This window comes from Sitophilus oryzae, unplaced genomic scaffold (assembly GCF_002938485.1).
Source record: "Sitophilus oryzae breed Bouriz unplaced genomic scaffold, Soryzae_2.0 scaffold_813_pilon_pilon, whole genome shotgun sequence".
NCBI classification, from domain to species: Eukaryota; Metazoa; Arthropoda; class Insecta; order Coleoptera; family Curculionidae; genus Sitophilus; species Sitophilus oryzae.
This window is the reverse complement of record NW_022147432.1, coordinates 1,727,286-1,750,552: the sequence shown is the minus strand read 5'-3', so window position 1 is coordinate 1,750,552 and position 23,267 is coordinate 1,727,286. Positions and strand designations below refer to the sequence as shown.

Genomic DNA, 23,267 nt, shown 5'->3' with positions numbered 1-23,267 from the left:
TAAACAATAAGACTGACAATGTAATTTGTATAATGTTTTGTATTCTCTTTTGTTTGTTTGTTTGTTTACTTTGTTTGTTTACTTTACCTTTTAATAATTTTTTTAATAATTTAAATTTTTTGACAATAAAGGCATTTATTTATAAATTTTTCTACTTCTCTCACGGGACTCTGCTTTAGACCACGATTTTTCTACTTCCCCCTACTTTTCCCACTTCTACAACCTAACCAACTTCTGGGGCATCGTCTTGTGGTAGGGACAGTCTTTCTTCATAATATATGTTTTCTGGGGCTTTATATAGGTCGCTGTAGAATTTTGTTACCAGGCTTATTATTTCGTTTTTGTCTGTTATTCTGATATTGTGTGTTAATGCGATTAGCTGCTTGATTTAATATTTTCGTAATATTGTTTTAAATATTTTAAACCGATTACATGCAATAATGTAAAAAATATTTATATTTTATCAACGTTTTGAGATGGCTATGGTTGTCATAAGAATAATAAAAAAATAAAAGGATTCTTTGTTTTTGACTGCCGATATTTTGACATGAACCACGCAAACAGAATCGAACCATCGAAAAAAAGGGAAAAAAATCACCCCATCCTCAAAGAAGAATAAAATGTCGTCGATATTACACTCTCGAATTCTAAAATTTATCTTGTGTATAGTTTGCGGCGACGTGAATCGAATGTCGAAACGGTTTAGACGACGTCGAAAATAAAGGAATCGACAAGTGTAAAGAAATTCTTTGAGAAATCAGTAGGAATGGCAAAATCCCGACGAAAACGTCAATCATCCCCGTCTCGGGTCGGCGATAAAATTTTGCGCAAACTTTTCACGGAAAAGGGGGAAAGACACAGGATCTAGACTGGGGGATGTGCCGCTGAGAATATTAAACGCTTAGAGCTATCCAGAAAAATACCGTTTCTTGTTTTGCAACGTGTTTTTATTTTCAGTGGCGAATACCCAAATTTAATGCTTGTTCTTAAAAAATATTCTTTCATTGTATTTAGTTCAAGTCGATTCACCATAGCCTTGAAATTTATACACAAAAACATCATTGAATTGCTTATCTCGCGTTAAAGCTTAAACCTAGGGTTGCCAACCGTCCTCTATTCCACAGGACTGTTCTTTTTTGACCGTAATATCACAGCCCGACTCTACTTAACAAGCCGTGAACAACCATTTGGCAATGCCGCAACCGGCAAGAGATTCAGCTCGGTTTCTAGCGAGCGGGAATGCGCGACGGGCCGTTTTACCGGCTATCGAGGCGCGTATTTTTAAGTTAATTTAAAGTTTGTTCAAATTTGCCACATAAAACTAAAAAAAATTGCCACATTACTTGTCAAAAACAGTCCCTGTTCCCCGAAAAAGTCCTGCTGAAAGAACCAAAGAAATGCTTAAATTGCTCACTTCGATCTTGCATTTCTTTGGTTCTTTCAGCAGGACTTTTTCGGGGAACAGGGACTGTTTTTGATAAGTAATGTGGCAATTAAGATACTAGGCACTGTATTTAACTTTAGTCTAGTTTTAGTAGGTACCTTTTGCATTGATCCATCTGGCAAGCGATAATCCTCGTCCCTAATAATGTCACTTTCTACAAAATGCTTAGCACAAACCACAGAATATTTTGAGGGTGACCATGCCTCCCTAGGAATATTCCGAAGCCATTGGGTTTTAAGGTTTTCATCCTTTGGAAAGGTAAAAACAGATACCGCTGATTCTCCTGCATCAAGACAAGTTTTATAATTGGATTTGCACCCAGGCACACAACAAGGACTTGGCATAGTAATTTTTGATTACAACAACTAACTTTCAATAAATTGTTTTCACCACAAAATGCTCATTCGCCGCCGAATTTGCCGCCATTCTTTGAAGAAAGCACTTAACTTCGCTTATAACCCGGCGAATTTTTCCACTAATTGCGAGGTTCCGAATGAAGCTTTAAGCTTCATTCAGAACCTCGAAATCAGTGGAATAAATTAGTAGTTTCAATCAGCCGTAGAAGTTTGTTCATCGAATTTTAATGTAAGCATTCAGAACGTCATAATTAGTGGTAGTAATTTCCAATTATTGGAAAAAGTTAACAAACTTTTGACTTTTCCACTAATTATACTTCAAAATTTGCGAGGAATGTCATTTTGGCCTTTGATTATCACCCGTTAAGAAAAAGTTTGGTTAGAAATCAAGTTTATTGTTTTATAAGCTAAATATTATGCTTTCTCTATGGATACAACAGACTACCGTAAGCTGTTGCTAGGATATTTTATTAATTTTAATTGTGTTTCTTAGACGTTGTGAATGATCGTAAACTAAAAAGTATAAAGTGACTAATTTATTCCACTAATTGGGAGGTTTTGAATGAAGCTTTCATCAATTTTATTGGTGATAGTGCTCACATGATTATTAAAATGCGGCGTGTATAAACATTGTATAAACAAAAACCGTTATAAACAAAATTATTTGTGTAAACTTAATAATTTTTTCTGTTAAAAAAAGTAAAAAATAACTGTGTAGAAACAACGGAAACCAACAAATTGGATGAGACGTCGGAATCGATATAATGTCCCCAAATACCCTAGCCCTTCCATCGCCGTAAATATCCTTAAGCACCGGTTACAATTCAGGTCTGAAGAGACGGCAAAGCGAGAAAATAAGGGCGGACCAGCGATGGACTCGCCTGAAAGAGAAGAAAAGGGCAAAGTGCCGTCGCCCTTTTTATCGACGGCGATAAAGGAAGAGTCACTCGGATGTGTTTTGGGACGCAGCAAAGGGCTTTTACGATGTCTTTTAGCTTTTTCTCTTAAATGGACTTCGAAAAAGGGCTAATTTAGATAGGAAGCAGTTCACGATTTGAAGAAAAATCGGAATTCTCATAAAATAAAACATATCTAAAAAACCTTATGCAAAATGTGTTAAAGATGTACCTTTGTTTCAAAGTTGCAGACGATTTTTGTTACCTATCTCTAATGATTCTAATAAACACTAGTTTAGATTCTTCGAGGTGGCTCTCGACCTGATTTATCTTATTCCAGATCTATTGTATTCCTCTTCTGATCCCTTAAGTTACACTCTCCAGTGGTATAGTTTTCAAAAAGTCTAGCAACTTGGTAACTGAACCCTCTATACAGGGTGGCGCCTCTCATACGCCGCGGAAGCTCCAAGGAGAACAGTAGTTTATATCGAAATGAAATTTTGGCAGCAAGTAAAGAGTAAATTTTAAATTTCGATAACAGCTGCCTAAATTTTATTTGACCTTGTATAGCCTGATATTCAATCACAGTAACCATTGTTAAACCAAATTGAAATTTGACCCAAAAAGTTATAGAGATTGAGACAAAATTAATATGGAACATTAGTCACTTTTAAAAGCGAGTTACTCCTTTATTTTAAATGGAACACCCAGTATATTTTTCCGGTGTTCAATGGGGAATTTACATATCTTCAAAATATTATTAAGGTTGCGTACCCCTCAGATAAAGATTTTCATAGATATTTAAATTTTTATGATTTTGCGTACTGACGCAGATCTTTATTATTTGAAAAAATCTAGGTGGCTGTGTGATATACCTTTTATTAATTTAACAAAAATTAAAGATTGTAAAGTAAAATACTCAACGGTAATAAAAAGGTACACGTTTAAAACATATTTTAATTATTACAGAATTAAAACTAGATATAAACCTATAATTATGTGACAAAAACTAGATAGATGAAATCAAATGCTCAAAATGCTTCCTTTCCTGTTCATTTTATTTTAAAAGGCATATGTGGAGTTCTACCTCGTAAAACAGCTACCATAATTTCTCTCATGTTGTCGACAATAGTTGGTCGAGTTTTTTAAACACTGTCTTTAACATATCCCCATAAAAAAACCAGACTAGATAAAATCAGCAGCATTTAAGTATTCTATTAATTGGTGAATGCACACTGCATTCACCAACTAATAGAATCATATCAATTCTTTCTGATGTAGGATAAGTTTGCATTTTCAATTTTTTGCAAATTTCTGAGAATTTTTTTTAACTGACACACAATGATAATTGGTTGTTAAAGTTGGACTAATTAGACAGCTATGTTAAAGTAACGTCAGACATATCACCAGCGACCTAGATTTTATCAAATAATAAAGATCTACTCAGATCAAATCATCTAAATGAAAATATCTAGGAAAATCTTTTTTTGAGGGGTAGGCAACCTTAATAGTATTTTGAAGAGACATGAATTCTCTATTGAATATCGGAATAATATACTGGGTGTTCCATTTAAAATAAAAAAGTAACATCCTTTTAAAAGTAACCAATGTTCAATATTAATTTTGTCTCTCTCTAATAGCTAGGAGCTAACAACGTTTTCGAGAAAGTATTTTAAGACGTCTGGCTCTTTGGTATATCTTTTGCTATGCTCTCTGAACAGCATGCGGCCCGTCTGGCTGCCGATACCCGTTGCGTTCACTACTGCGCATCGGAAGAAGATCCTATATTTTTTATTAATTTAGTCCTATAAACTCTAGTATTGAATATAAATCGAACGTGTCTCCATAGCGCAGTGCGCTCTCCCTAGAGTTTCCGACCACGAACCGATGATTCAGAGTTCGAATCCGGTTTAGGACAAAGACTTTTTTTTATTTTATTTTCGTTTATATTCTGATAGTAAAGTATTAAATAAATCTGGTGATTAAAAAAAACAAATATTTAATACTTTACTATCAGAATATAAACGAAAATAAAATAAAAAAGTCTTTATCCTGACCCGGATTCGAAATCTGAATCATCGGTTCGTGGTCGGAAACTCTACACACTGCGCTATGGGGACATGTTCGATTTATATTCAATACTAGAATTTAAAGGACTAATAAAAATATAGGATCTTCTTTCAATGCGCAGTAGGAAACGCAACGTTTATCGGCAGCCAGACGGGCCGCATGCTGTTCTAGAGAGCATAGTAAAAGATATATCAAAGATCCCGTCGTCTTAAAATACTTGTTTTTCCGACCTTGCTAGCTCTCGTACCAATAGGGGCCAGGGTAGTTAGACTTACTGTATTACTAATTAAGAAATTGGCACTTATATCATGTTTTCCGCCTGGACCTTTTATATTTTATCGCCTCTTAAAAACTTAACTTTCTATTACTAATACAATTTCGCTCCTCTATGCCAGATTCATTTACCACTTTGGAGAAATACCATATACACGGACAAAAAAAATGAAAAATGTCGCTCTTTTGCCCGAGTCACTTCTAAAGGCCGCCTTTTTGCTGATTTATGGAATTCAGCCGAGTTTCTCTTCCTGTCTGGTAGGCGTTATTGATGAAAAATTTAAGGAAACCGTTCGTTTTTCTTTCTATATATTTCTTTTTGGCGCCAGATGCGGTGGTGGTCGTGATAAATGATTTGTGAGATTAAATGCAATATATACCGATTGTTTTCTAGAAAATCAGATTTGATTTTATGGATATAGGGAAATGATTGATGACTTCTGTTGAAATGATTGAAACTTCGGCAGCATATTCTGCGGATAAAAATAAATGTATGTCCCAAAATGCTTAGTTTGGGAGATACAGGGTGTAGAAGTTTTATTTTTATTTCGATTTTTTTCAAATAATTTCTGAAGTAACGTCAATATTTGGATGAAAATTGATGTCTGGGAGTTTTTTGACATGAGAAATTCGATTTTGATGTTAATATGAGTCTTATCTATAGGGAACGCCACCTATATGTGTTTTAACTGTTTTGAAGAGTAATAACTTTTCGTCCGTACCTGTATAAAACTACTGAGTGAAAAAAATATACATTTCCCTGACTTTTTACGTAATAAATGTATCTTTGTAAAAACAATCGTTAAAAAATCTACTGTTCTACGGGACGAAGATATTTAGAATGGAAATAGTCAATACATGTCATTATTGACAAAAAATAAAGAAAAATATCTCTTACAAAGAGACATTTTTTACGTAAAAAGTCACGGAAATGTGTATTTTTTCACTCAGGTAAACGGACGAAAAGTTATTAGTCTTCAAAACAGGTAAAACACATGTAGATGGCGTCCCCTATAAATAGGAGGCATATTGACATCAAAATCAAATTTTTCACATCAAAGAAGTCCCAGACACCAATTTTCATCCAAATATTTACGTTACTTTATAAATTATTTGAAAAAAATTGAAATAAAAATAAAACTTCTACACCCTGTATCTCCGAAACTAAGCATTATAGGATATACATTTATACGAAATTTTTTACTTATTTTTATCTGCAAAATATGCTGCCGAAGTTTCCGGAATACAGTTCGGACCACTCTGTATAGAGATAATAAAGAAAAGTGGACCCTGTCGGTACATTTTAAAAATTCCCTCATAGTACAACCTAATCATTGTAAAGAGCTCCCATCTGTCCTTTTCGGCGTATTAGGACCCGTTTTCCGAAAATCACGCAAACAAGCCGTCAGTGCAGACCGCAAACACAAACAACAAAATAGAGACATCAAAAAAGCCGTCAGTCACCCCAGATGCGGCCCTTCTTGAAAAGCGTAACGAATCTCGATTGGGAAGGAAACTGTTACTTTTGTGCGTGTTGGTCTCTTATGCCACACCGACTGATCCCTTGTAATACCCCTTGTTGGGGATTAGAAAGGACAGATAGCGACAAGGAATAACATAGAAAGGGTCACTGCATACCCATAACTATTAGGGCTACAATGAACAGATTACTCAATTAGAATCAACGTTTAGAGAAAATTGAATTAGATACAAATATTATACTGGGATATTTCGTGGCGATAATAGGTTAAATGTTCATGATGAACCGTTAATAGTTATTTTTTATACAAGACGATAATGCAATTTTATCATCGTGTAAAAAACAATATTTTTTTCCATAGCGAGTTACATTTTAAAAAATATTCAGAAATTATTATTTCAAGGAATTTATTACGAGTAAAAAAAATATTGTGCTGGGTTGGCGTTGGTTTCTATGTAATTTGACAAAGAAATAAAGCTGTCAGTTTAGTCAGTTTTGAGTGAATATTTTTTAATTCTTTTTCGTGTCGATTGCTGATTGAATTGGAGCCAGAAATGGCTCAAAACGAAATAAGCAAATTACCAACAGATATTCAGGCTGAGGCGACAATCGCCATATCCAAACTACTTCCATTTAAATCCCGAATAACTTATGAAAAGGAATATTTTTTTTCAAAAATGGAAGCAATTAAAAAACGTGCGAGAAGAAATATAGTTTTTAACCTATCCTCGTATCATTTAATTTACCCTTGCGGTTCAAGTACTATTTTATCTACTATTTTTGATAGATATAAGGCAATTTTAACAGTTGCTATGGAAAAAAGGATTTTAAGTTTGTGACTAAAATGTAAAGTTTTTGTGAACGATTTTTAATTCTTCTTAATTTCTTAATTTTTAATTTCATAATTTCAATGAAAGCTTTAGTTTATTGTACTTTAAATGAAATTAAAACTTGTCCCAAAAGTTATGCAGGGTGAGACAAAATTAATATTGAACATTGGTCTCCTTTAAAAACAAGTTACTCTTTTATTTTAAATGGAATACCCAGTATATTATTCCGATATTCAATGGAGAATTCATGTCTCTACAAAATACTATTAAGGTTTTCTACCCCTCAAACAAAGATTTTCCTAGATATTTTCATTTTTATAATTATGTGTCAGTAGGTCTTTATTATTTGATAGGTTGTTGGAGATATACCTGACATTACTTCAACATAACTGTCAAATTAGTCTAATTTTAAAAACTGGTTATCATTTTGTGTCAGTTAAAACAAAAAAAATGGAAACTTATCCTACATCAGAGGGAATTGATATGGTTCTATAAATTGGTGATTGCAATGTGCATTCTCCAATTAATCGAATGCTTAAATGCTTCTGATTTAGCTAGTTCAGGCTTTTTTATGCGGATGTTAAAAAGAGTGTTTACACTCGACCAAATTATTGTCGACAACATGAGAGAAAGGATTGTGGCTGCTTTTATAAGTATAAGTCCACATATGTCTCTTAACATAAAACGATCTTTTGAAAAGAGAATCATTTTATGCAGTAAACCGGAAGGAAGCAGTTTGATCTTTTGAGCATTTGATTTCATCTAGCTAAGACAATAAATCATAAAAATGAACAGAGCTAAAAATCTTTGTCTTTGGCATAAGCAACCGTAAAAGTATTTAGCAGATAAATGCATTCTCCATTGAATATCAAAATAATATATTGGGTGTTCCTTTTAAAATAAAGTAAAAACTTCGTTTCAAAAATGACCAATGTTCAGTATTAATTTTTCCTCACCCTGTATAACTTTTCGTGTCAAATTTTAATTTGATTTAACATACAATAGCTATTTTAACTGAATATCAGGCTATAAAGGGTAAATTATAATTTGGGTAGCTTTTTTTTGAAAATTTAAAGTTTATATTCTTCATTTTCAAAAAAACATGTGAAATATATGCCTCTTTAACCGTTCCAAAAAAAACAACTTTGGTAAGCAAATTTTTTGGAGGTCACCCTGTAGAACTCACTATAATACAGGGTGTCAAAAACAACAAACGATTCTATAGATTAAAATTTTAGTATTAGCGAAATCAAGAGATTAATTTATAGAAAATTTCTTTACATTTTATCATTTTACTAATACGTTATGCCGGGTCCAAACCAAGGTGACAAAAAATAAACACGATTTTGAGACAAAAACAAGACAAACTTGTCACAAAAAATGGAGCCTTCTGACAAGACCAACTCGAGACAAATTGTCTACACCGCAATGACAAAAGTACAAAAAAGTCAAAAGTTTAGTTATTGCGAATGAGTTTTATTAACCATGTATGATTTCACTGGTCTCCCACTGTTGGCAGCACACGCCATCCACACTGCGCCGGCAACTTGTCGCAAAATATACGAACAAAACATAGACACTTTGATCTTTACCGACTCGAGACGGGACATTGAAAAGTCTCAGAATTTTGAAACAAAACAAAAATGAGACAAAAATGTCGCAGAAATGTATTGGATTTGTCACAACATTGTCGTAAAACATGAATGTTTCTGTCTTGTCACTGTTTTGTCTGCTTGGTCTGGACCCGGCATTAGATACACTATTGTTTTGAAACCCTGTATAATAAATATAAACTACCGTTCTTCTTGGAGTCTTCGCAGCATGTGAGAGGCGCCATCGCCACACAGAAAAAAAATAATACCTATTATAAGCGCATACTTAAATTCAAGTTAATTTACCAATTCAAAATATCTAGACTTGTCAAAGAAAAGGACATAAAATACGAAATATCCTACACAATTACAAAATAAACAATACTACATCCCCCCTCTTGGCCATTAATTACACTCAGTTCATTCTCCGCGGTTCACAAAGAACCCGCAGTGGGCTCATAATACCCATCAGCCACGGCAAACGATACCCATAAAATCCCTGGATGTGACGCGGCGGCGTCTTACGCGCCGGAGGCATTAAAACGCCAAGGGGGCGCTTTGTGGCCCTAAAATCGACTTTTGTGCAGAGAATGGGGCTCAAGACGTCACCCGCACCCTCTCGTACCTTCTTCGCAGCGCGTGCAGACGATATCTATATAGAAAAATGGAGAAGTGTTCACCTTTCACGAGCAGATTCCATTTGTCACGGCCGCTGAGAAACACATATATACCGAAAGAAGAAGATGAAGGATGAGAGATTTTTGTTGGGATCGCTTCGAAAAAATGTATTTTTTTTGTGTTGATTTATGGCTTAGGTTTCTTTCTACGTAATGGTAGATAATTTTTTTTTCATTCGTATCTATACTGATATATAAAATCCTTAAGTGACTGACTCACTGATTAATCACAATCCTGCTCAAACCACTCAACGTAAGAATCTCAATTTTGGCATACAGGTTGATTCTAGGGTGTAGAGGTTCGATAAGAAGTTTTTCAGTTCCAAGGGGGTGAAACCACCCCTCAAATATTACAATATTTTTTATTTAAAAAACGGTTAAGTTTCCGAAAAAACGCTTAAACACGTATATTTTGTTTTGTTTTTTTACATATTTTAAGATTTTTTAAAAATTTATACAGGGTGTTTCGAGAAATCTGGTCTTTGATGATTAATCACGATCTTGCTTAAAGCGCTTGACGCAAAAAGCTGATTTTTGGAAAACGGATTGACTTTAGGGTGTAGAGCTTCGATAAGAAGGGATTTTTCGAAACTTGAATTCTATACAGGGTGCTACAAATTCGAGGTACGAGCATTGATAACTCGGTAACCGTAATAGATACGACCATGATTAAATTGGGGCAAAGTTGTGCTTTGGGATGTTTACCACGATGCCATCAAAAAAGTTTTAAAAATTTCAAAGATTGCTGAGTTTTTTGTAAAAAACTGATTTTTTTGAAAATCAATTTTATTTTTTCCTGTCGACATTTTTTAGAAAATCAAAAAACTAATTGCACATTCTCATACCCACTTTATTAGGCCTATCTGACAGTATTTTTATATTTTCAAATCAGCTGATAATTTGTGAGATACAGAGGCCAATTTAATTTTTTTAAATACAGACCTGCATTTTTTATTTCAGATTTTGAAAGAACTCGCTCTCCTGAGTAAAATGATATGCCACACTTAATATTTTTTTTTGTTTTGGAAATTTGGATACAATTTATTTAAACTAATTTCAAGTCCGTCTCTGTTTTTTTTTAATATTTAATACATTCATCATTACAATATTAATAAGCTTTCAAACTTAACAGTGACATGGGCTGAATACGGAAAATCAAATGCAATATCAAAATGCAATATTAAAAATAATAAAAAATAACATGAATAAAATGTAATATAAACAATCAAATCATTTCCCCGGAAGATCATCATCAAGACAATCATTTTCCCTGGAAGGATTGGAAATGATAGAGCAGTATAATGGCCAGTGAGGTACCTGGGCCGTCTGATGACGTCAAGTAATTTGACAGGTCCAAATTTTACAAAAAAGTGAAATCAACACATCTCGGCAGTTGCAATAAAGAGTACAAAATGCATTCGAAAGTATAAGAAGATCTATTCAAAAGCTATAAATAAAATTGAACCAAACCAAACAAAAAATAAATTTGTGCAATAGGGAGGGTGGTAACCCTTTCGAACATGTAGACTATGTAAAGCATTAGAAACTAGTTTGTAGAAGTTAATTTATTCATAATAACTACGATTAATATTATGCAAATTATTAGATCGTACACTGAGAATTTCAAATTCACAATAAGAAAAGTTAAAAATGGATATTATTTATTTGAATCTTTCAGTTGGCTCAATTTTCCTTATTCGATGATAATTAGCACTGATCAATATTGTTGCGATGAATATAAACAGATTAAATAATTTAAAGAACAGAGTCGGACTTGATATTTTTTTAAATAATAATTAAATAGTTTTGTTGCTGTTAAGGTACCCAAAACAAAAAAAAAGTATAAAGTGTGGCATATCATTACACTCAGGAGACTGAGTTCTTTCAAAATCTGAAATAAAAAATGCAGATCCGTATTTAAAAAAATTAAGTTGGCCTCTGTATCACACAAATTATCAGCTAATTTGAAAATCTAAAAATACTATCAGATAGCCCTAATAAAGTGGTATGAGAATATGCAATTAGTTTTTTGAATTTCTAAAAAGTAACGACAGGAAAAAATAAAATTAGTTTTCAAAAAAATCCGTTTTTTTCCAAAAAACTCAGCAATCCTTGATATTTTTAAAACTTTTTGTTGGCATCTTGGTGAATTAAAATATGATTAGTTAAAAAAGTTTTCGACATCACCACGTATAGGTATGGCAACATTCATGCAACAAAATCTGCAAAATTTGTTTGCCCATCTTTTGAAAGCCGCCCACTAAAATTTGAGCCATTTTCGATGCTTCATAGTTTCACGGTTGGAAGGTTACTGTAAAATTGTGGGGGAAAGTCGAGTATCGAGCAGTCATAAAAAGTAGTCGTTTTTTTAAAGAAAATACACATAATATTATACGCAATTCAAAGAATGTGTTGTGTGAATCTACACTATTGCATTATTTATTTACCACCTTCCGCCACCGTGAAATTTTGGGCAGCTAAATAAAATAAATCTGCAAATAATATCAACTTTAAAAGTGAATTGCGTTCGGAATGTCCAAAAAGTGCAATTACTGATGGCAACTTATTTATTAACAAATACTGGGAATAACCAGATTGTAAAAGAATAAAATGGATACGACAAAAGACCAAGAGAGTCAAATCCCTTAAATGGCAGTAGACAGGAATCAAGATAGATAGAGATCTTGATAGAAATTGGCTGCCCGTGTCTTAAATGGCGCGTTTTTTCACTCTAGACCAAAAACGTGTTAGATTGAACATATACAAACGCTTTGTTTGGGCAGTTTACCCGAAATAAATCGCTGGTATTAAAAGTGTTATTACTAGTTATGACTAGTACATTTATCGGCCTTAATTTGAACATTATTTTTTAAAATTTAATTTGTAAAATGCTTATATTTGAACAATAAATTGAATGTTTACTGTCACAAAAATTAAATTATATGAAAAATACATTTAGCCACTCCGTACGACTATTAATATTCTTAGGAAATCTAACCAGAAAGTATCCATGTGGCTTAATATAAATAAAAGAACAACTGAATACTTTACTTGCCTATGAAAAGATAATTCGGGGACCTTTATATTAGAACTTTCACACACTAAACACTTTCTAGTCATTTTTACGAGTATTTAGGAAGTCCAGCGAAAAAAAAAATAGAAATATAATTGCACAAACTTAAAATTAACTTCTCACTGAACACACTTGCATCCTTGGCTATATAAAAGCAGTCGATAAAAGAGTACATAATACAATTTTTAAACTAAAATAAAACGTAAAAAACAAGCGTCGTTAAGCGGAGAAATATCCCTGTCACCTCACTAGAGCTTAAATTTACCCCTCAAGATGTTAAAGCCTCTTTTAGCTTGTCTTTGGTCCAAGGTGGTCATTTTCTCAGAAGGGTTTAATTACTGAAGATCGACAACCCAATTATAGATTTCTTCCGTGGCTTTCAATAATGCCAAAGAAATGTTTAGATTCATAATTTAGATTCATAAAGAGTGATACTCAAATAAAGTCAGAATTACTTTATACAAAAGATATAACAGTAAATTTCCATGTTTAATATAAAATATAAGAAAATATAATAATTAATTATTGGTTCTAGGAAGGTGGAATGATGGCGATAAGTCAGACAAATGGGATAAGTATAAAAATGTATTAGTAATGGTTACTATTACCTTTACCTTTGTGTGCCATATCGTCGACGGAGGTGATCCCAGAGGGCCATGGCGCCACGGCCGCCCCTAGTTGCTGTGCGGGGAGAATGATGGTGCTCCTGGGATGTCACTACGCACCCCCAAAGATCCTGCAATCACAAAGAAAAAACATATATTAATAACTGTGCACTATTGTCTGATCGTGTTTTACTTTTGGAAGTGACTAAGCTGCCGGCGCCGGCTTCCAAAATTCGGGAGCTAACCTAACCAACGCAACTAACCCCACCAAATAATTAATAATTGTAGTGTAACAACCCATGTTCGTCAACAAAGTTGAAGAGGTAATATTTTGGCCAACTGTATAACAAACAATTTAAATGAAAGAAAGGCACCTACGTTGTGTTAAATATTTTTTTATTGTGATTACCTCGGATGCGGCCTCGACAGAAGCAATATTTTTGAAATTTGAGGAGAATAGGTTATGTAAATAAAACGCTAAATTTGTAAATAGCCCTACTTATTTTATTAAATGAAATAAATGCAGTGCCGTACTCTGCCTGGAATTAACGAGTAAAAGAGCACGAGAAAACCCCGATCACTATTCCAGAGAATCCACCTATGCTGTTCTGAACTTAAATAAAAGGGAAATAATAATAATATAGAAACTCTTCTCTTATAGTTTAATACATTCAAAACATGCCACATTTATATCGTTCAAAACTGAAGAAAGTTAGTTTAACGGGTGCCCACCCGTAGGTACGAATGTCTTTGTTGCGAGCTCGACGCTAAAGTTGAAGGTTTGGTGCCAATATCTTTAGAAGATATACAGGGTGTCCCAGAAATAAGTGCAAGTATTTTAACTGGTAGTATAGTTCAACCCCCAACCCCAGAAACACGCCTATGAGTTTTTTTACGCGAAAAAAAAATTGAGAATTCCAAATTTTTTGAAAAATATTTCCTAGAATTTTTTTTTAATTTTTAGTTAAAAACATAATTTCTTGACAATATGGCAATATAGGTATTAGATTAAATTTACAAGAAAGAAAATCCAGAAAAGATCCAGTGGTTTTCAAAATTTTAGCAAAAAATATTTTTTTTTGGAAATTTTCAAAGTAAAGTCCGTTATTGTGGACTTATTTGAAAAACGATAAAGAGAAAATATGTTTCTTTTATCGAGAACTACCACCCCTTATAAAATACTTGCACTTATTCCTGGGACACCCTGTATGTATTAGAATCTTTATAAATTATTCTATGAATCATTCTATTTATTGTTTTTGTTTGCCGTTTTTGTGAGAAGACATCACGTATCGGGCTTTCCAGTCACAGAAAATCTCATGAAAGAAAACGCTTTGCGTAACCATCCTCTGATGCGTGTCAAATACTCGTCAGCGAGTAATGGCAGTAGTATGTAGTAATTTTTAGCCGACTATACCAATACGTATGGAGGCTATTAAGATCGGCAAAAATTTTTTTTTTTAATTTCACTCAAAATGAGTTATTTGGGTCATAAATGACCTAAATACAAAATATTTTCATAGTGTCTGTCTGTCTGTCCGTCTGTAACACGATAACTCAAAAATCGCTAAACCGATTTTAACCAAATTTGGCACAAAAATACTGTGGCACCCGAGAATCTGGCCATTAGTTTTTTGGTTGGGGTGGGGGGTTGGTAAAGGGATATGGGAGGGGGTTAAAAATTTAAAAAAAATCGTAACTCCGAAATTACAGTAGCTAGCGAAACGCGGTTTTCAATTTAAGATTAGGAATAATATTTGCAACAAAATTTGTAATAACATCAAAATCAGTCAAAGTCTCAGTTTTTGAGATAAAAAAAATTGGAAAATTCCTTTACTTTGAAACTAAAAGAACTGCCTACCAACTTTTTATTAACATATTTTTCTATATAGATGTGCACCCCAAAGAACCACTTGCCGCTACTCGAAACAATATCAAGAATTCTTTTTGAATTAGCTCATGTTATTAATACAAATTTCCATTAACTTAAAAGACAAAATCACGACAAAATACAATTCGATAGTATTATTCCTAAGGGCGAAAATATTTTAAGTGGCATTCCTTTACTCGTGTCACTGCATCGGCCCTTATTGATAGAGTTAATGAAATTAATTCGCTTAGAGTGTATTTGTGGACGGTGCAGAGCCAACAACGCTGAAATACTTTAGATTTGCCCTATCTACTAATTAGTAACAATTTATCTTTGTAGGGGGTTACTGAAATACGAGACAGAAGGGGAATTTGGAAAATATAGGGCGCCATAAATCCAGCAAGCGATTTTTTTATCCGGGATTTTGTTTCGGGAAATTTATATTATTTCGGAGAGCGTTTTTTTAACTTTAATTCGAACGAATTACATTTCAGAGTTTAATTCAAATTTGTGAAAATGATCTAAAATATAAAATGTTGTATAGATGTCATAAAAAACTGAAATTAGAACAATTATTAGCATTTAATTAATCATTTATAGGTATTACTTAAAAGGCACAATATAGTTGGAACTTTTGGCATTACAATGTATATAACGAAAAAAATCTAGTTGCAATTTTAATTGTTATAGTTTATACTAGCAGACCCGGCCGCATATTTGGAATTCTACTGCCATTACTCGCTGACGAGTATTCGACACGCATCAGAAGATGGTCACGCAAGGCGTTGTCTTTCATCAGCTTTTCTGTGACTGAAAAGCACGATACTTGATGTTATCTGCCTACCGCACTGTTGTTGCCTCTTTACTTTTTGGTTTTCGCTGTTAACTGAGTTTACAATTCTTTTCCATTGAGTTCTATTGTGAGCTGCTTCTTCCCACTCATTCTGCATGTTAATCCCTTTTAAGTTTCCGTGGAAAATATCCTTGTTTCTTTTCAGTTGTCCACCCGACCTCCCCTTAACTACAAGCTCACCGTAAAGCAGAGATTTTGGTATGCGATTTTCTTGCATTCTGCATACGTGACCAGCCCATCTTAAGCGGGATTTTGTAACCATAACTTAAATACTCTCGCAGTTAGCTTTTTCAAAGACTGATACGTTTGAGACATGATGTGAGTTGTCTAAGGTGTCTCTGTTGCAACTTGATTAATGCGTTTATGTGTCGGCGGTACGGCACCCAGGTTTCGCTCCCATATAACATGGTGGGGATTATAATTACTCGGCACACTGCAAGTTTCATGATTGTAGAAAACCCTGTCTTTTAATTTCCAGAATGCTCTTAAGGCGCTGCTAATCCTGTGCTGAATTTCAGAATCAATATTGGCCTTTTCCGAAATCAAACTGCCGAGATAATTGAATTCCGCGACATACTCTAATAGTTCTTCTCCGATTTTTACAGCATTGTTGTGATCATCCGGGGAGTGCACATACTTTTGGTTTTGTCGATGTTTAGCTTAAGACTCAAAGCCTCGTATGCTCAGGTATATATGCGTTCAACATTTCTTGTAATTGTTGTAACGTGTTTGCAACTAGAACGCAGTCATCAGCGTATTGAAGTTTTGTGATGAATTTTGTACGTGTTTTTGCCATGAGTCTTTTTATGTTGAACAGACCGCCGCGACCGGCGCCGGCCGTCTCGTATCTGTGTCTAATGCCCAAACCTCTCTTCTGCAATTTGCTGTCCACTATAATGGAGAGCGCTGCCATGAATATGGTGAATAGGAGAGGCGCTAAGACACATCCTTGCCTAACTCCTGTATTTGTTAGGAAGCGATCGCTCAGTGATCCATGATGGTGATACTCTTGACTTGTTGTTATGGAGGCTTTTACACACTGATGTAAGAAATTTGTTGGGTACTCCGAACAGTTTCATAAATTGCCCAAAGCGCATCTCTGTTCATAGAGTCGAAGGCTTTTGTTAGATCGATGAACGCAACATGAAGTTATGCTGCTTCTCTTTTACTTTTTTCTGTAGTTGGCGGATAGAAAATATGGAATCGATGATGCCGCGGTTGGTACGGAAACCCATTTGCGATTCTGGGAGGATTTTTTCTATATATAGGTGCAGGCGGTTTAACATAGTTTTTGCAAGAATTTTTCCTTCGATAGCCAATAGTCTGATGCACTTCCTTTGTTCTTAAATATATTCACTATATTCGCGTTGCGAAAGTCCTGAGGTACCTACCTCTCCGTTTTCCCATATGACATCGAAGAGAGCCTTAAGATGACCAATGAGTTCTATTCTTGTACACTTATAGATTTCCGCCGGAATCGCGTCACAGCCAGCTGATTTGTTGTTTTTAAGCTGTTTTACGGAGGCCTTTATTTCCTGTTCTGTTATCGGGATGTCTAATACATCGAGGCTGTTATACTGAGGTATTGTGTTTAGTGCTTCCATATTGAGGTTGTTTTCTTGGTTAAGGATATTGCTGTAATGCTCTTTCCAGCGATTTCTCATTTGTTCTACCTCTTACGCCATCATTTTGTGCCATGATTGGGCAGCTTACCTTCTTGGTTAGACCGTATATATACTTCTTTTACAGCCCCGAAGAATTTACGATAATCGTGATGCATGGCGTACTCTTGAATCTGATTCGCTTTTTGTGACCACCAGTTATCCTTTAGTTGGCGCAGTTCTCTTTGAAGCGTGTTGTTGGCAGTTTTAAAGTTGTCTACCAGTCTTGGATTGTATGGATTTGCAGTGACTGCTTGATGTGCTCTATTCTTTTGTTCCGGGATTCGGAATTCGCCGACACATTAGCCGCTCGGATTAGGTAAGGTACAGTGACTGATGATTGATAAAGTACCGACACGTATATATTAGAATAGTCCCAACCCTTATGCGTCGGTGATTTACAAAAACGAAATAATGTTGTCTGTATATTGCTTTACAGTATAGGTTATAGGTATATCGAGAAACTGTTAGAGAAAATGATACAAAACAGTTGAACAGAAATTCTCTTTAATAATAAAATTAGGTAAACTATACGGTGTATTCCATTTAAAATAAGCAATACGTATGATTTTCAAAAATTTCATGAGGCATTTTTTTGCAAAAAACTAACTTAGTTTAATTTTTTTTTAACTAAAATTTTGTTAACTTAAAAAAATACTTTCTGTTGGATTAATTGAAGACCTCGGGGGAAAATAGTAACAAGCCACAACATGAGTGAAATTGATTTAATATTATGATTTATTGATTTAAGAACGTAACAAGCCACAAGGAAGAAAGTGCGGTATTTGGGCAACAGATGGCGCCACAGTTATCTAGTGACGTTCTTCGGTCAGGACTGAATGCTGTCTGATGTTGACGGAAGAACGGAACAAGCCACATATTTTAATCATGGCGACCGGCAGAGATAGTGCGGTTAAGCGAAAGTTGTTTATTTATGATGAAAACAGCGACAGTAGTGATATTTCGAGTGAAACGGATGATAGTGTAAGGGATAAGGACTATTTTAATTCGAGTAGCAGCAGCGATGACAGCAGTGTTGTCACCTCAGAGGTAAATAGAATATAACGTGGCTTGTTACGTTTTTAACTAAAATTTTGAACGTTTTTGAAAGCTTAAAAATATTTCAATTATTGCAACTTGGAATATGCGTTGGGTATTTATTTCCACCTGAGTTTATGGAACGTACTCTTATTCTAAAAAAGGCGTAAGATTTTTGAATAGAAAGAGGTTAGGTTAGGTTATTTCAGATGGCTTGTGGCTTATTACCTTTTTGCATAAAAAATTATCAATTTCAGTTTTGGTGAAAACAACCGATAAAAAGGTAATGTATTATTTTTTTATCCAGGGTGGACGTGCTACTAGAGGATTCATCGAAACGCCGGAGAAAAAGAAGGCCGCCAGGAAAAGACAAATCAACACAGAATGCGGGAAGAAAGTTAAAGCCCAACATAGACGAAATCTCGGACATGGATATACCACTACACAAGGAAAGACTCAAATACCTAGAACTTCGGGCCCACCATGTAGCTGCAAGAAGAAATGCAGAGAATTACTACACGGAGTAGAAATGGCGATATTTCAATCATTTTGGGACCTACAAACGTTCGATAAACAAAACGCTTATTTATTTGGCACAATCAAGAGTGTCGGTAAAAAACGAGTCTACCCAAAGAAAACCAAAAGGCAGACATCCTCAAGATCTACTACGTTTAGGTACTTTGTAAAAATCAACGGAAAAGACCAAGAAGTTTGTAAACAAGAGTTTTTATCTATCCATGGTTTGCAAAATTCAAAAAGACGAGTTTATAATATCTGTACCCAGATAAACCAAGGACTTCACACACCAAAGAGCGATGGTCGCGGAAGACACAAGAATCGGAAAAACAGGTTACCTGAAGAAACTATCCAGTCTATTCATGACCACATTAAGGCCATTCCGAAATATCGTAGTCATTATAGTAGAGAACGTAACCGACAAAAATGCTATATTGATCACGATATATCTATATCTTCTCTATACAAAAAATACTATATCCCTTGGTGTCAAGAACGGAACATTATTCCCGCAAAGGAAGATAGATATCGCAGAATCTTTTGTTCTGAATACAACATCGGATTTAAACTCCCTAAGAGCGACACGTGTGCAACGTGTGATGAATATAATACTTTGCTTAATACCCACAAAGGTGATGAGAACAAATTGAAGGAAATCAAAACAAATTTAGACCTACACCAAAGATGAGCAGAAGCGATGCAGACAAACATGAAGAATGAAATTCAAAGATCTAAAAATGAAAATAACTTGGAAGTTATATGCTTTGATTTACAACAAGTCTTGCCTATTCCTCAGCTGACAGTAGGTAAAGCTTTCTACTTACGAAAAATCTGGATGTATAACTTAGGAATTTATGACGGTAAAACTGGAAAAAGTTATATGAATATGTGGACGGAAGATGTGGCGAAACGAGGCTCCGATGAAATAGCCAGCTGCCTTCTCAAATATATCAAGGAGCATCCTCCCACTCCCAACAACACCTGATAGTGTTTACTGATAACTGTGGGGGCCAAAATAAAAATTGGACTATTATGGCATTATGGCTTCATCTAGTAAGGACTAAAGTATATAAATCTATTGAACATAGATTCCTTGTCGCTGGGCACACCCACTTACCATGCGATCGAGACTTTGCTGCAATTGAAAAGCATAAAAAATACTTGGGACAAGTTTACTCTCCTGAATGTTGGGTAGAGGCCGTCAAAGATTCGAAAATTCAAAATCCATTTACGGTATATAGAATCAATCAGAATGACATTTTTTCTTTTGAAAAAATAAGTAAATCTCTAAGCAAGAAAAAGTTGACTGATGAAAAAGAAAATGTAGATTTTTCCAAAGTACGTTGCTTCAAGTTCGAAGAAAGTCATCATAATACAATGTTTATTAAGCATTTTTTGAATGAAGCATTCAAGGCAGTCAACATTGGGAAGAGGACAAAAAATACAGATAGAAGAGCTTAATGCATTAGAAAAGAAGTATGTTGGCCCAGTTCCTATTAATGCAAAAAAGTTGGCGAATTTGAAGGTTTTACTTCCATATATTCCTGGAGTTTACCACAACTATTATGCTAGTGTTGGTGTCAAAACTACTGTTAATGAAATCGATGATGACGGTGAAGACCAAGAAGGTGGAGTGGAAAATATCGATGGTGACTCTGAATCCGATTAAGTAGTTTATTTTTCTCGTTAAAATCAAATAACCTAATATCTGTTTTGATTTTGCATTGACATTTTGATTTCAATAAATATTTTACTTTACTTATATTTATCATGCTTTTCATTCTTTGGTAAATATTTAACATGTATAATATTTTGCAAAAAGGTAACAAGCCACATTTTTTCCAAAATTTCATCTTTTTTTCAAAATCCGTCACGACATTTTTCTTATTGCGGAAACGAATGATACTATTTTGTCGTATAAACAAGAAAAACAATTATTTATAGGTATGTTTTAATTATCCTCATTTCAGGATTTAATGGAAAACGTTTATCGTGTTTTTCTCTAAACGATTGAAATGTGGCTTATTACTATTTTCCCCCAAGGTCTTCAATTATTAATGGCGAAATGATGCATGGAGGATTACTCTGCATATATGTATAGAAATTACTAAAAAACTTAAGTCTAAGAAAAACATATTAAGAAAAAAATATATTTATGAGTAGAAGAAAATTATGACATTTTTATTTTTTGGATTACTTCCTAATCCCATATTTTTTTAATTTTATGTTTGGAAGAAAATGTTCGATAGTTACTAATAATTTTACTGGACAGTCTATATTTCGCGAAGTTCTTTTGTATTCTTAAACTTAAGTATTATTTATTCAAGTTGCCAAATTTATTTATTCATTTCCTGACACCGATTCGTTTTGATACTTGAGTTTTGTATTACGAGTTTTTGGTTTAAATAAATAGTGTTGTGATACTTTATGAAGATGTTTACTAGCAGACCTTGCAGTCGAACATTGTTCTTTTTAGAACCTCTTTTAGTGCGAAAGTGTACAAGGTAGCTTAATAGCCGTAAACCACTCATCGCAACTTTATTACAATATTTTCAACAGAGCAGTAGTAATGGTAAATGGCCATGTTCCTTAAGTGCTGTTGATAAGGTAAGTTTTGTTGATATAAATGATAACTGTTTATATATTTATATATATATTTTATATTATTTCCTATTATTTAAAAAATATATTATATAATAATTATAGGTTGAATATCTAACCTTGAGTTTAAACTCAAAAAAATATTAAAATAAATTAAAATTAAATTTAATATTTAACTTTTTTACAGATTTTAGTTACCTATATTTTTACTGGTGGGCACACAGGGTAGGTAATGCAATTTTAAATTTAATTGCCTTTATTTTATATTTAAAAAAATTGTTGACAAAATCAGAATGTAATAATTAGATATTAATTGTTATTTTTGTTATAAACTTTCGACTAATGTTTTTGGATAAAACAAAAATTTAAACAAAATGAAAAAAAATTATCTAAGTAAATAATCTAATATATAAAAACAAAGTAAGTGTAATAAAATAACTAAAAAAAGCAATTTAAAAAATATATATTTCTTTAAATATAAAAAAAAATAATATAAATATAATAATAATATAAAGGTCACTAAAACTAACACTAAAAATAAAAGAAGAAAAAATAAAACAAGCTTACAAAATTCAAAGAGACGTTACGATGATCATTCAAATAATACCAAGTAAAAATTTGATATAGACTAAACAGTACCAATAAATCTGTGTAATAATATTTAACAAGATATTAAATAGGTACATTAAAATAAAGACGTGCTTGAAAAAATAAATTTTATAATTTTATAGAATTATCAACTTTCTTTATTTTTTTTTATTTAAAATATGAAATTTTTATAAACGCAGGTACAGCAATCGAATGATTTCATAAACTAGATATTTTTAATAACAAAGGTCACTAAAACTAACATTAAAAATAGAAGAAAAAAATAAAACAAACTTACAAAATTCAAAGAGATGTTACGATGATCATTCAAATGGGCATCACTATAGCACCATCATATATCATCAAAAACAGTAAACGACGCGACGGCAAAACTATAATTTCGATTCAATCGATGATTCCAAACGAAGACAAAAAAAAACAAAAATTACTCAAAGGCAATTAACCAATTCCCGTTTACCCGATTAGGCTCGAGTCAACAACTCCGAAGAATCGACGAATTCGAACTCAATGAGCTGATGATGAGCCTCCACGTGAATATTCCTATTTTCCCTCATCAAGCGGGCCACCGCAAACTCCCCAAACACCCTTCTCGACCGAGTACTTTCGACTGACGGCCCTCGTATGGGCGAGCAGCACACCTTGCTAGGTGTACTCGCCTGTCCGCGTCGGCCAATGGGAACGCAGACGTTGGACGCAGGGCCAATGGGGTGGAAGGTAGGCGGAGGCGTGGTATCGATCGCGGTGCTCATTCGTGCGGAATGTAAAGCTGACGCTAAGAGGGCGCCACGGTGACCGATTTGTGGCGGGACGGGAGCGGAGCGGC

General features: G+C 33.9%; 1 protein-coding gene across 3 annotated transcripts in view; it reads right to left on the bottom strand.

Annotated features, from left to right (window-relative positions):
• Positions 1 to 23,046, bottom strand: part of LOC115889302 (paired box protein Pax-6-like) — a 178,325-nt gene extending 155,279 nt beyond the window's left edge. For 2 of the 3 annotated variants that reach the window (XM_030909258.1, XM_030909259.1), the window contains exons 1-2: positions 22,722 to 23,046; positions 13,306 to 13,427 (exon numbers count right to left, since the gene is read on the bottom strand). In XM_030909258.1, the coding sequence (XP_030765118.1) occupies positions 13,306 to 13,318 (13 nt within the window). In that variant the 5' untranslated portion in view covers positions 13,319 to 13,427; positions 22,722 to 23,046. Of the gene's footprint in view, positions 1 to 13,299; positions 13,428 to 22,721 lie in introns of all 3 variants that reach the window. The other variant, XM_030909257.1, reaches the window with a different exon arrangement.
• Positions 23,047 to 23,267: the final 221 nt, after the last annotated feature.